The sequence below is a fragment of the Macaca fascicularis genome, chromosome 2 (genome assembly GCF_037993035.2).
Source record: "Macaca fascicularis isolate 582-1 chromosome 2, T2T-MFA8v1.1".
Classification (NCBI taxonomy): Eukaryota; Metazoa; Chordata; class Mammalia; order Primates; family Cercopithecidae; genus Macaca; species Macaca fascicularis.
The window spans coordinates 110,360,038-110,375,024 of record NC_088376.1 but is presented as its reverse complement, the minus strand read 5'-3'; the positions used below and the strand labels follow the sequence as shown (position 1 = coordinate 110,375,024).

The 14,987-nt window shown below is 45.6% G+C and overlaps 1 protein-coding gene across 10 annotated transcripts in view; it reads left to right on the top strand.

Annotated features, from left to right (window-relative positions):
• SCAP (SREBF chaperone) overlaps positions 1 to 14,987 on the top strand; it is a 69,332-nt gene that overhangs the window by 29,291 nt on the left and 25,054 nt on the right. For 8 of the 10 annotated variants that reach the window (XM_074031967.1, XM_074031966.1, XM_074031965.1 and 5 more), the window contains one exon: positions 5,915 to 6,134. Coding sequence is in view for 6 of the 10 variants with exons in the window: in XM_045384943.2 (XP_045240878.2) it covers positions 6,013 to 6,134 (122 nt within the window). In the remaining 4 variants the exon portion in view is untranslated. Of the gene's footprint in view, positions 1 to 5,275; positions 5,608 to 5,914; positions 6,135 to 14,987 lie in introns of those variants that run through there. The other 2 variants (XM_074031963.1, XM_065540514.1) reach the window with 1 other exon arrangement.

The following is a 14,987-nucleotide window of genomic DNA, read 5'->3' as shown; positions in this document are numbered from 1 at the left end:
AGTAAGGGTGAATACTCTTGAAATGAACAGAAAATTAGAAATTTATTTACTGCAAAATATGACAATCTAAATGAAAAATTAATTGGGTGGGCTCAATAGCAGAATGGAGAAGACAGAAGAGTCAGTGAACATGAAGGTAGAATAATAGAAATTATCCAGTCTGACTAACAGAGATTGAAATAAAATGAAAAAAACAAAACAAAAAAACAGAGCTTCAGGGACCCATAGGACAATAACAGAAGGTTTATCTTTTATGTTTTTGAAGTCTCAAAAAGGAGAAAGAGTGGTGCAGAAAAAATATTTGAAGAAATTATGGAAAGGAAGAAATAAATGTTTTTGTTCACAGATAACATGATAAGTCTTCGTAGAAATTCCCAAAGAATCTACACACACACAAAGACTCTGGCACTTAATAAGTGATTTCAGGACAGTTGCAGGATAAAAGATTAACATAAAAAAATCAGTGTACTAGCAATGAACATGTGAAAACCAAAATTGAAAACATAGTTGCTGAAAAAAGTGAAATAATAGGTATAAGTCTAACAAAACATGTACAGTCATGTATGCTGAAAACTACACAATGCTGATGAAAGAAGTCAAAGATCTAAATAAATGGAGAAATATACCATGTTCATGGATTGGAAGACTCAACATGCCAGTTCTTTGCAAATTTGATGAACAGGTTTAATGCAGTTTCTATCAAAATTCTATCAAGTTTTTTTTTTTTTTTTTTTTTTTTGAGAGGGAATCTCCCTCTCCCCCAGGCTGGAGTGCAGTGGCGCGATCTCAGCTCACAGCAACCTCCGCCTCCTGGGTTCAAGCAATTCTCCTGCATCAGTCTCCAGAGTAGCTGGGATTACAGGCGTACGCCACCATGCCCGGCTATTTTGTATTTTTCGTAGAGACAGGGTTTCACTATGTTGGCCAGGCTGGTCTCGAACTCCTGACCTCAAGAGATCTGCCCGCCCTGGTCTCCCAAAGTGTGGGATTAAAGGCATGAGCTGCTGCACCTGGCCTTTTTTTCTTTTTTCTTTTTGTTTTTCTTTTTTTTTTTTTGAGTCAGAGTCACGCTCCATTGCCCAGGCTGGAGTGCAGTGATGCAATCTTTGGCTCACTGTGGCCTCCGCCTCCCAGGTTCAAGCAATTGTCCTGCCTCAGCCTCCCAGGTGGCTGGGATTACAAGCACTCACTATCACACCCAGCTAATTTTTGTCTTTTTAGTAGAGAAGAGGTTTCACCATGTTGGCTAGGCTGGTCTTGAACTTCTTTTTATTTTTATTTTTTTTTATTTTTTGAGACAGAGTCTTGCTCTGTCACCCAGGCTGGAGTGCAGTGGCGCCATCTCGGCTCACTGCAAGCTCCGCCTCCTGGGTTTACGCCATTCTCCTGCCTCAGCCTCCCGAGTAGCTGGTACTACAGGCGCCCGCCACCTCACCCGGCTAGTTTTTTTGTATTTTTAGTAGAGACGGGGTTTCACCGTGTTAGGATGGTCTCGATCTCCTGACCTTGTGATCCGCCCGCCTCGGCCTCCCAAAGTGCTGGGATTACAGGCTTGGGCCACCGCGCCCGGCCTGGTCTTGAACTTCTGACCTTGTGATCCGCCAGCCTCTGCCTCACAAAGTTCTGGGAATATGGGCGTGAGCCACTGCGCCAGGCCTTTTTCTCTTTTTTTGAGATGGAGTCAGTCTGTCACCTAGGCTGGAGTGCAGTGGGGTGATCTTGGCTTGCTCAACCTCTGTTTTCTGGGTTCAAGCGGTTTTCAGCCTACCAAGTAGCTGGGATTACAAGTGTGTGCCATCACACCCAGCTAATTTTTTTCTGTTTTTAGTAGAGAGGGGTTTCACTATGTTAGCCAGGTCTCAAACTCCTGGCCTCAAGCGATCCACCCACCTCGGTCTCCCAAAGTGCTGGAATTACAGGCGTGAGCCACTGTTCCTGGCCCAGACAACTGCTTTTTGACAAAGATGCCAAGCAATTCAATGGAGGAAGGATAGTCTTTTCTCCAAATGGTGCTGGAACAATTGGCTATCTTTAGACCAAAGGGGAACAAAAGGAATTTATATCTCACACCTCATCTAAAAATTAACTCAAATGGATCACAGATTTTTATTTTTATTTTTTGAGACAGTCTTGCTCTGTAGCCCAGGCTAGAGTGCAGTGGTGTGGCCATAGCTCATTGTAGCCTCAAACTCTTGGTCTAAAGTGAACTTCCTACTTCAGCCTCCCAAGTAGCTAGGACTACAGGCGTGTGCCACCCTGCCCTGCTAGTTATTAATTTTTTTTTTTTTTTTTTTGGTAAAGACAAGGTCTCACAGTGTCCAGGCTGGTCTCAAACTCCTGGTTTCAAGTGATTTCCCACCTCAGCCTCCCAAAGTGTTGGGATTACAGGCATGAGTCACTGCATCCAGCTGGATTACAGACTTAAACAAATGTGAAACTACACATTTTTAGAAGAAGATATTGAGGAAAATTACCTTATGACCAAGCATTTCCACTCCTAAGAATGAATATACTCAAAAGAAAACAAAAAGAAAAAAAATACAAAAAACCCCAACTGAACAACAACAACAGAAAAGTAAAAATAAGAATTGGGGGTGGCTGGGCACGGTGGCTCACGCCTATAATCCCAACACTTTCGGAGGCCAAGGAGGGCAGATCATGAGGTCAGTAGTTCAATATAGTGAAACCCCGTCTCTACTAAAAATAAAAAATTAGCCGGGTATGGTGGTGGGTGCCTGTAGTCCCAGCTACTTGGGAGGCTAAGGCAGGAGAATCACTTGAACCCAGGAGGTGGAGGTTACAGTAAGCCGAGACTGTGCCACTGCACTCCAGCCTGGGAGACAGAGCGGGACTCTGTCTCAGACAAAACAAAACAAAACAAAAAGGTTGGCCAGGTGCAGTGGTTCATACCTGTAGCCCCAGCGCTTTGGGAGCCTGAGGCGGTCAGATCACGAGATCAAAAGATTGAAATCATCCTGGTCAAGATGGTGAAACCCCGTCTCTACTAAGAATGCAGAAATTAGCTGGGTGTGGTGGCACACATCTGTAATCCCAGCTACTCAGGAGGCTGAGACAGGTGAATTGCTTGAACCCAGGAAACGGAGGTTGCAGTAAGCCGAGATCGCACCACTGCACTTCAGCCTGGCGGCAGAGCAAGACTCTGTCTAAAAAAGAAAAAAAAATTGAGACAGGGTCCGGTGGCTCATGCCTGTAATCCCAGCACTTTGGGAGGCCAGGCTGGCAAATCATCTAAGGTCAGGAGTTCTAGACCAGCCTGGCCAACATGGTGAAACCCCATCTCTACTAAAAATACAAAAATTAGCCTAGCGTAGTGGTTTGCACCTGTGCTCCCTGCTACAAGGGAGGCTGAGGCACGAATCGTTTGAACCACTGGAAGGCGGAGGCTACAGTGAGCCGAGATCGTACTACTGCACTCCAGCCTGGGCAACAGAGCAAGATTCTGTTTCAAAAAAAAAGTTCGAGTTCGAGACCAAGTAAACAAGAATAATTTGACCCGGTGTGGTGGCTCATGCCTGTAATCCCAGCAATTTGGGAGGCCGAGGCATGTGGATCACCTGGTCAGGAGTTCGAGAGCAGCCTGGCCGACATGATGAAATCCCATTTCTACTAAAAATACAAAAAATTAGACGGGCGTAGTAGCGGGCTTCTGTAATCCCAGCTACTTAGGAAGCTGAGGCAAGAGAATCGCTTGAACCCAGGAGGTGGAGGTTGCATTGAGCTGAGATCGCGCCACTGCACTCCAGCCTGGGCAATAAGAGCGAAACTTTATCTCAAAAAAAAAAAAAAAAACGAAAAAGAAAACAGGTGTTCAAACAAATACAGGAATGTTAGAATGTTCATCACAGCACTATTCACAATAGGCAAAACATAGAAACTGCCCAAATGTTTATCAACTGATGAATGGATAAACAAAATGTGGCATGCTCATTTGATGAAATATTCAGCCATAAAAAGTAATGAAGTGGCTGGACTCAGTGCCTCACGCCTATAATCCCGGCATTTTGGGAGGCCGAGGCTGTGGATCACTTGAGGTCAGGAGTTTGAGACCAGCCTGGCCAACATGGTGAGCCTGGTCTCTACCAAAAATACAAAAATTAGCCAGGCGTGGTGGCGGCTGCCTGTAGTCCCAGCTGCTCGGGAGTCTGAGTCAGGAGAATAGCTTAAACCCAGGAGATAGAGATTTCAGTGAGCCAAGATTGTGCCACTACACTCCAGCCTGGGCAACCCCATCTCAAAAAAAAAAAAGTAGTGGAAGTACTGGCTGGGCATGGTGGTTCATGCCTATAATCCCAGCACTTTGAGAGGCTGAGGCAGCTGGATCATTTGAGCCCAGGAGTTTGAGACCAGCCTGGAAAACATAATGAGAACCTGTCTTTACAAAAAAATACAAAAATTTGCAGGGCGTGATGACGCACACCTATAATCCCAGCTACTTGGAAGACTAGGTGGGAGAATCACTTGAACCTGGGAGGCAGAGGTTGCAGTGAGCCAAGATGGTACCACTGCACTCCAGCCTGGTCGATAGAATGAGACTCCATGTCAAAATAATAGAAGGTTCTTGAACTGGAAACTTGCATGTGCACTTAAGGCTTCTGCTTTCGGAAAGGTAGAACGAGCAATAGGCATTCCTTTTGGCTTTTGAGTTGGCTGTGGTGTGACTCCTTTTACTTCTTGTTTCTGATCTTGACAGTTATGAGGAGTCATCTTTGAGTCTGGGTTTTCATCAGTGAGTACCATCAAGCCAAGACACGTGTCTGGGCAAGTTCCCTGTAGCACAAGAAAACAGCAACATGGAACAAGAGAAGTAGGTTTAAACTTGGATTCCATGGGAGGACTCAGTAGGGAAGATAATTCTAGATCCCTGGGCCTCCTGGAGTTTTCTATTCTGATTTTATTGGTTTAATGTTATTTGTTTGAAATCACCAGAAATTAACTTTGGCTAACACAAGCAAAAAGATAATTTATTGGAAGGATATAGAATAGCTTACAAAATGGAAAGAAAAGTTGATGAGCCAGTCCTCGGAAAGGATGGGAGCCAGAACAGCCTGGGGATCTTGGGAGCAGGAACCTCTGTGGGATGAATAAACATCATGAATATCCAAGTTCCTGTTTCTTTGTGTTCAGAAGTCAAAGTCCAGGGAGCGAGGCCCAATTGGTGTAGCTTGGGTCAGCACGGGGCACCTTGACTCATAGTTAATCCAGGCTAAATCCTGTGGAGTGAGGTGGTTCCCCTGAGCCACACCAGGCTGCTGTTACTCGTAGAAGGGGACAGCTACTGGGCAGGCAGAACAGGAGGTGCTCTCTACCTTTATGTTCCCAGGAACGACTGTAGGACCAAGAGCAGAGAGTTCTACCAGAGTGAATTTTGCTTGGTGACCATTATGTCAGAGACCTAAGCTTTTTGGTGTTTTTATATTGAGGCATGACCTCACTGGACATTCTTCATGAGTGAATCACTATTTGTCCAACAGTGTGTTTTGGGGAGGCCATCCCTATGTAAAGGTTTTTCCCAAGGACTTCTCTCAGTGGGGTTGGTGCATAGAGAAGGGTGGGGAAGAATGCCTGTTTGACAGAGAGCAGCTGAAGGTGACGTCTGTTACACAGGCATGGTTTCCTGTGCCACACATGAGAAAAATGCCCTTTGTGGGGTGGCCTTTTAGCATTGCCTAATATAGGAGGGAGGGAGTTGGGTCGGTGGGGGGGGAGAGGGAGAGAGAGAGAGAGTGTGTGTGTGTGTGAGTGTGTGTGTGTATTTTGGAATTGATGTCACTAGAACTTACATACAGGCATTCTGAAACCATTCCCCAGCCACATAACTATCGCCTCCCTCCAGCAGCCCTAGTGTGCAGAGCCAAGTACTCTTTGTTAACTGGCTTTTCTCCCTTCTGACCAGGTACCTGCACATGTTGTTCTTTGTCAGTGCCGTCAAGTGTGTGCCAGGGTGATCCATGGTCACTTTCCGGGATGGCAGCAAGGTGACTTCGGCTGAGGATGACCCTGACTGAAAGGCTGCGTGAGAAGATATCTCGGGCCTTCTACAACCATGGGCTCCTCTGTGCATCGTATCCCATCCCCATCATCCTCTTCACGGGGTTCTGCATCTTAGCCTGCTGGTATGTTTTTGGGTTGCCTTGGATATGGTGGACCAGTGTCGTAGGACAGTAGGTTTTCTTTTTTTTTTTTTTTTTTTTTTTTTGAGACGGAGTCTCGCTCTGTCGCCCAGACTGAAGTGCAGTGGCCGGATCTCAGCTCACTGCAAGCTCCGCCTCCCGGGTTCACGCCATTCTCCTGCCTCAGCCTCCCGAGTAGCTGGGACTACAGGCGCCCGCCACCTCGCCCGGCTAGTTTTTTTTTGTATTTTTAGTAGAGACAGGGTTTCACCGTATTAGCCAGGATGGTCTCGATCTCCTGACCTCGTGATCCACCCGTCTCGGCCTCCCAAAGTGCTGGGATTACAGGCTTGAGCCACCGCGCCCGGCCAAGGACAGTAGGTTTTCTAACCCTAACCACTATGGCGCTCTTGGCCTCTGTATGCTTTTTACACAGTGGGAGCTTGGGCTCCTTCTAACTGTGAGTGGAGAACTCTAGTCCTGGCATGGTTAGCTAATATAATAAAATAGTTCCGGCTGGCCCTGACCTACTGATTCACCAGATTTATTCACATCACTGGTACTCTATCTCAAAATAATGTTTAGATACTTCTAAGACACAGATAATTGAAAGATATGATATTTCAATTTTATTTCTCAGTAGTAGTGGTTTCCTGTTAGTACCGGGTTAAGTGCAGGAGCCTTCTTTGTGTGTTGCAAGGCAAAGTCCATTAGAACAGTACCTTGGGCAGCCTGTGGCAGGCTAACCTCAGAGACTTGCTTCTTTGCTCTCTAGTCATTTTTTTGTGTTCACATGGAGCTTGCTTCAGACCTCTTGTTGATTCTTGTGGCCAGCTGCACTTGCCAAGGACAGGATGTGAGAGCTGTAGCTGCCCTTGTTCCTGTCTGTCTTTCTCAAGGCCTCATAGAAGCCTGAAGGCTATGGCTGACAATGACGTTGTAAAGGAGGAGTTTGATATAAGATGGTATCTGATGACCCTTTTAGCTCTGAAACGCTGACAGTCGTGAAAAGAGCCCATCTTATTATTTTCTCTGGAAAGAATTCTGTTTTTCAGATTCATTGTCTTTCTAACATTTATAGATGTTTTCAGTGCTATGCTGAAGGGAGGATGAGAAGTCAGGAGGGAACTCTCTGTTCAGTTCAGTTGCTAATGATCTCAAGCTCTTCCCTGATTATCAGTAAGAAAGATGAATATTGGCCAGGTGCAGTGCTCATGCCTGTAATTCCAACACTGGGAGGCTGAGGCGAGAGAATCATTTGAGGCCAGGAGTTCAGGACCATCCTGGGCAATATAGTAAGACCCACCCTGTCTGTACAAAAAAAAAAGAAAGAAAGATGAACATCACAGAGAGTTTCTTGCTGGGTGCTGTGTTGATGCTTCAGGTATAACATTAGGAAGTGGTGCAGTTATGTTTCCATTTAACAAAAGGGGATAGGGACTTAGAGATTTGCCTGGTCCACATAAAAATTAGGGAAACTGGGGTTCAAATTCAAATCCAAGCCATAGGGACTCTGGTGCTTGCACCTGTGTTACTGTCACCTGGTCTCACTCTGGCTCAGTATGTTTGTATTGGTGTTTAAACTGCTAAATTGTGTTGTACAAGATAAAATACTTATAGCTGTGTCCCATAAGTGATGAATTTGGAGTGCTCTGAGAACTCAGCTCTTGGGGTTTTTTTTTTTCTCTAAGTTAATTGACCTCTTTCTCTTTTCTTCTTTAAAAAAATTTTTTTTTGAGACATGGTCCCACTCTGTCACCCAGGCTGGAATGTAGTAGCACAATCACAGCTCACCTCAGCCTCAACCTCCTAGGCTCAAGCGATTCTCCCACCTCAGCCTCCTAAGAAGCCACGACCACAGGCGTGCGCCATCACACTTGGCTGTTTTTCATTTTTTGTAGAGATGGGGTCTCATTATGTTGCCCTCCTTTGGTTTCACTCTCTGATGGTACTATGGTTTCCTCTTTTGTAGTCACCCTGTTTTTCTTTTAAGAGGAAAGACCTGGCTGGGTGTGGTGGCTCACGGCTGTAATCCCAGCACTTTGGTAGGCCAAAGTGGGTGGATCACGAGGTCAGGAGATCGAGATCATCCTGGCCAACATGGTGAATCCCGTCTCTACTAAAAATACAAAAATTAGCTGGGTGTGGTGGCATACACCTGTAATCCCCGCCACTCGGAAGGCGTAGGCAGGAGAATCGCTTGAACCCAGGAGGCGGAGATTGCAGTGAGCTGAGATCACTCCACTGCAGTCTAGCCTGGCAAAAGAGTGAGACTCCATGTCCAAAAGAAAAAAAAAGAAGGAGGAAAGACCCTTCTGTATTATCCCATTCTTTTTCTTTTTTTCTTCTTTGAGACAGGGTCTTGCTTCCGTTGCTCAGGCTGGAGTGCAGTGGCTAATTGCAATCTCGACTTCATGAGCTCAAGTGATTCGCCTACCTCAGCCCTCTGAGTAGCTGGGACTATAGGCGTGCACCACTAATTTTTTGTATTTTTAATGGAGCTGGGGTTTTGCCATGTTGCCCAGGCTGGTCTCAAACTCCTGAGCTCCAGTGATCCACTCGCCTCGGCTTCCCAAAGTGTTGGGATTACAGGCGTGAGCCACCACACCCAGTCTTGTACTGTCTCATTCTTAGTGCTGTGTACTTATTTTCTCAAACCAGTATCTTTGTCATGTGATCTTAAAAGTTTTTTTTATTTTTTTTCTTAAAACCTGATTGACTTGAGAACATTTTTCCAAGGCTGGGTGAAGTCTCTCAACCTCCAAAGACTAATAAAAGGTTGTATAAGAGAATCCATAGATTCTGGGACTTGGCCAGAAAACCAGAGATTATGGACCCAGGGACACAAGCTTCACCATTGTCTTCAACCTCAGAAGCTTTTGTGTCCAGAGCAGCAGAGCAGTGCCCCCTTCTTCCAGAGCCTGGGATTGCCTACAGAAAACAAAGTATGGATATAGACTGCTTCTAAGTAGTTTTGCTCGACATTCGGTTTCCATACAGAAAATAAAGTATGGATATAGACTTCTTCTAGTAGTTTTGTTCGACATTCAGTTTCCATTTAATTGCTTAACCTTTTATTGTTCCTGGGATGAAAGGCTTGTACAGCCAAACCCAAAGGACTGCTGCACTTAATTTCCCTATTCAGATCTAACAGCCACCTGAGCTGCAGAAATACTTTTTGCACACCACTGGCTCACCACCACTGAGTCACCCCAGGGAAAGTACAGAGCAGCACTAGAGGGGGTGGTGGTCAATGACAGCTTGGGAATGTGTCGGTCTCCATCAGGCAGAAGAATCCGGAAGTGAGAGAGGGCATCTGTATATGAGGAGTCAGGCTCACCCCAAACAGCACTGAGGATGTGTGACTTTCTTCTCTGAGCTGCCGTTGAGGCTGCAGGTTTCAGTGACTGAGAGCCAAGGATACTACTTCAAATGAACCCGGTGCTGAGCCTTGCAGGTGAGCTAGAGTTAGCTGTTCTTCCTGCCTGGCCCCTGGGTGCAGTGACTGTTCTTTCCTCTGGGAATATCTGATGAAATGTGTAGCAAGTAGGCGTTATGGCAAGAGGTGTCTGTTTGTAACTCTTGGAGGTTAGACCACTGGGCCCAAGATATGTCCCAGCAGCAGCCCAGCAAGACAGAGGGTGCTGTTACTCTGGACCTGCCCTGGTAAGCGGTGGGTGCACCATGGGGTAAAGAAGAGCACCCAGGGCCGGGCGTGGTGGCTCACACCTGTAATCCCAGCACTTTGGGAGGCCGAGGCGGGTGGATCACGAGGTCAGGAGATTGAGACTATCCTGATCAACAAGGTGAAACCCCGTCTCTACTAAAAATACAAAAATTAGCCGGGCGTAGTGGCGGGCGCCTGTAGTCCCAGTTACTCAGGAGACTGAGGCAGAAGAATGGTGCGAACCCAGGAGGCGGAGCTTGCAGTGAGCCGAGATTGCGCCACTGTGCTCCAGCCTGGGCGACAGAGGGAGACTCCGTCTCAAAAAAAAAAAAAAAAGGAAGAGCACCCATATGCCATGTTAGTTGGACTGCCCTACGTGCAGGTCAGAGAGTGATGTGAGTCATTGAGTCATTTGATTCAACAAGCTGCTGCTCATGGTGAGAGAAGGTGGATTTTAATTTGGAGAGGAAATTGGAATCACATTGTGTTATTTTTGTTTCGAGACGGGGTCTCACTCTGTTGCCCAGGCTGGTGCAATTTTGGCTCACTGCAACCTCTGCCTCCCAGGTTCAAGTGATTCTCTTGCCTCAGCCTCCTGAGTAGCTGGGATTACAGGTGTGAGCCACCACGTCTGGCTATTTTTTGTATTTTTTGTAGAGATGGGGTTTCACCATGTTGACCAGACTGGTATCAAACTCCTGACCTCAAGTAACCTGCCCACTTCAGCCTCCCAAAGTGCTGGGATTATAGGCATGAGCCACCTTGCTCAGCCTAGTCATGCATTTTTGACTTAGATATTTTCAGTTGGCCGGGCGCGGTGGCTCAAGCCTGTAATCCCAGCACTTTGGGAGGCCGAGATGGGCGGATCACGAGGTCAGGAGATCGAGACCATCCTGGCTAACACGGTGAAACCCCGTCTCTACCAAAAAAATACAAAAAACTAGCCGGGCGCGGTGGCGGGCGCCTGTAGTCCCAGCTACTCCGGAGGCTGACGCAGGAGAATGGCGTGAACCCGGGAGGCGGAGCTTGCAGTGAGCTGAGATCCGGCCACTGCACTCCAGCCTGGGCGGCAAAGCGAGACTCCGTCTCAAAAAAAAAAAAAAAAAGGTATTTTCAGTTTACAACAGTGTTATCAGGACATAACCCCATCATAAGTTAAGGCATATCTGTACATGTCAAGTGCTTAGAATAGTGCCTGGCACATATTACATATCATGTAAGAGTATTTCATTGTTATTATTCACTGTCTTCCTAGTCTTCTACCTTCACAGCCAGAAAGCACAAGCAGACTCCAAAACATGTATAGTCTAAATATAGAACAAAAACTGACCATACTCTGTGATTACTATGCAAATGCTGTAGCCACAGCCTACATTTTTTTTGAGACAGGGTCTCTCTCTGTTGCCCAGGCTAGAGTGCACTGGCATGGCACGATCTCAGCTCACTGCAGCCTCCACCTTCCGGGTTCAAGTGATTCTCCTGCCTCAGCCGCCCGAGTAGCTAGGATTACAGGTGTGTGCCACTGCATCTGGCCAATTTTTGTATTTTTAATAAAGACGGGCTTTCACCATGTTGGCCAGGCTGGTCTTGAACTCCTGACCTCATGTGACCCACCCACCTTGGCCTCCCAAAGTGCTGGGATTTCAGGCGTGAGCCACCGTGCCTGGCCTAAATTAATTTTTTTTAAGTGGAAGCAAGTTTATTAGAAAAGTAAAGGAATAAAGAATGGCTACTTCATAGGCAGAGCAGCCCTAAATGAATTCTGATCACATTCTCTTGCAGTTGTTTCTCTCTTCCTACTTAGAGCATCTTGGAGGCAGACCGTAGTGTTATCTTTTATATCCCCAGTGCCCAGCATATAATACATACTTAATACATGGTTTTTGAGTGTAGGTAAAGATGGAAAAGCCAGAGAAAAGTAAAAATTGATTTTCATGAAGGTAAGGAGATTGTGTAATTAACATAATAAATGTATTTAAATTATTTAAAACATGGTATTGTCAAAAGACTTGAAGAGGCGTTTCACAAAAGAGGCTATATCCAAGTGGCCAGTAGTAAACTACAGCACGTGCATAGTAATCACAGAGTATGGCCAGTTTTTGTTCTATATTTAGACTATACCTGTTTTGGAGTATAGTCTGAAATAATTTTTTAAATTGTTTCTTATCAGGAAAATGTACATTAAAACCATGCTGAGATACCACTGTCTCTTCCTCTAAATGGTTAACATTAATTGGACTGACAATATCAAGAGGTGACAAGGATTTGAAGAAACTGAAACTCCTATTACACTGGTGATAGTGGGAACATAAATTTGTACAACTGCTATGGAAAACCGTTTGGTGTCATCTACTAAGCTAAACATGCATATAACTCCATACCCAGCCATTTCATCCTAGGAATATACCCAACAGAAATAAGTGCTTATGGGACTACCAAAACCCAATAAAGGATAATAGTTTTAGTCTTTTTTCTTTCTTTTTTTTTTTTTTTTTGAGACGGAGTCTCGCTCTGTTGCCCAGGCTGGAGTGCAGTAGCGCGATCTCGGCTCACTGAACACTCCACTTCCCGGGTTCACGCCATTCTCCTGCCTCAGCCTCCTGAGTAGCTGGGACTACAGGCGCCCGCCACCTCGCCCGGCTAATTTTTTGCATTTTTAGTAGAGACGGGGTTTCACTGTGTTAGCCAGGATGGTCTCGATCTCCTGACCTCGTGATCCGCCTGCCTCGGCCTCCCAAAGTGCTGGGATTACAGGCGTGAGCCACTGCACCCGGCCATATTTTTTTTTTTTTTGTAGGGATGGGGTTTCACCATGTTGCCCAGGCTGGTCTCAAACTCCTGGGCTCAAGAAATCCTTCTGCCTTGGCCTCCCAAAGTGCTGGGATTACAGGCATGAGCCACCCGGCCTGGCCAACTTTATTCTTTTTTTTTTTTGAGATGGAGTTTTGCTCTTGTTGCCCAGGCTAGAGTACAATGGTGCCATCTCAGCTCACCACAACCTCCGCCTCCCGGGTTCAAGCGATTCTCCTGCCTCAGCCTCCTGAGTAGCTGGGATTACAGGCATGCGCCACCACACCGGGCTAATTTTGTATTTTTAGTAGAGACTAAAAATACAGGGTTTCTCCCTGTTGGTCAGGCTGGTCTCAAACTCCCAATCTCAGGTGATCCACCCGCCTCGGCCTCCCAAAGTGCTGGTATTACAGGTGTGAGCCACTGCGCCTGGCCCAACTTTACTCTTAATAGCTCAAACCAGAAACAGCCAAATGTTCCTCAACCAGTGGAATAGACAAATGCACTATACTTTATTCATTAGTGGAACAGTATGTATCCAAAAAGGAATGATCTGCTGTATGCACCAGTGTGGAGGAATCTAGCAGATAGAATTTGAGTGAAAGCAGTCAGTCACAAAAGAGTATATAAGTAGAATGGATGATTTCATTTATATGACATTCAAAAATAGGTAAAACTAATTTATGGTGATAGAGATTCTAATAGTTACCTTTGGTGGTTGGGGCGGTGTGCTGTTGACTGGGAGTGGGAACAAGGCTGCCTTCTGAGACTCCGGAAATGTTCTGTAGCTTGATCTAGATGGTAGTTACACAGATACACACATGTAAAAACTTACTGCACTTTATACTTAAGATCTGTACATTGTACTATATAGAAGTTATTTTTAAATTTTAAGAAAGTGAGATGTGAAACAAAATGTACATCTATTTGCCAACTTTTTCTTTTTTCTTTTTTTTCACTTGAGATGGGGTCTCACCGTGTTACGTAGGCTAGAGTGTAGTGGCATGACCTCAGCTCACTGCAGCCTCCACCTCCCAGGGTCAAATGATCGTCCTGCCTCAGCCAGTAGCTGGGACCACAGGTGCACACCACCACGCCCCACTAATTTTTTGTGTTTTTGGTAGAGATGGGATTTCACTGTGTTGCTCAGTCTGATCTCAAACTCCTGAGCTCCAATGATCCGCCTACTTGGCCTCTCCCAGAGTGTTGGGTTGACAGGCTTGAGCCATTGCACCCGGCTCGTTTGCCAACTTTTTGATGCAAGGTCAGGGCTTTTCCTTTGCATATATTGGGTCCATTAACTTACTTTCCTCATGATCCTAGTATAAACCACATCCTTAGTAAATTACACAGAATTTTCATGGTCTGTCCCTTCAAGTGGAACAGTTGCTTAGCTATCCGAATTGGAATCCTGGATTTTTAAAGGTACCCCCAATTTTGTTTTTTATTGTTCCCTTATGTCTGATTTGGCAAGGTGATTTTTTTGTTTGTGTTTAGCATCTTGCCTTTATTAAGTCTCTGAAAACTTTTTTCTTTCAGAGACAGGGGTCTTATGTTGCCCAGGCTGGAGTGCAGTGGTGTAATCATGGCTCACAGCAGCCTCTACCGCTAGGCTTAAACAGTCCTCCCCCCTCAGCCTCCTGAGTAGCTGGGACCACAGGCTCATACTGCCATGCCTGGCTAATTTTTTTTATTTTCTGTAGAGAGGAGGTCTCACTATGTTGTCTAGGCTGGTCTCAAACTTCTGGGCTCAAGCAACCCTCCAGCCTGGGCCTCCCAAAGTGCTGCGGTTACAGGCATAACCCACTGCGCCCAGCCTGAAAAGATATATATAGTGTTATATATTATAACATGGTGGTGTTAATGTTGGTGTTTCCTTTCAGTAAAAGTTACTCATTAAATGTATAAACTAGCCAGGCATGGTTGCTCACGCCTGTAATCGCAGCACTTTGGGAGGCTGAGGTGGGTGGATCACCTGAGGTCAGGAGTTCAAGACCAGCCTGGCCAACATGACGAAACCCCGTCTCCACTGAAAATACAAAAATTAGCTGGGTGTGGTGACGGGCGCCTATCTATCTATTTGTGTGTGTGTATGTGTGTGTGTGTGTGTATATATGTTTATATATATTAATGTTATATATAATGTTATAACTAAGTATACTTATACATACTTAGCTTATACAGCCTGAAAACATTTAACAGAACAGTCTGTTTTACCAGTTGGGCTTCTCTGTAAGGTTTATGTGACTAAAATAAGTTTGAAAAATTCACTGGGCGCAGTGGCTCAAGCCTGTAATCCCAGCACTTTGGGAGGCTGAGACGGGCGGATCACAAGGTCAGGAGATTGAGACCATCCTGGCTAACACGGTGAAACCCCGTCTCTACTAAAAAATACAAAA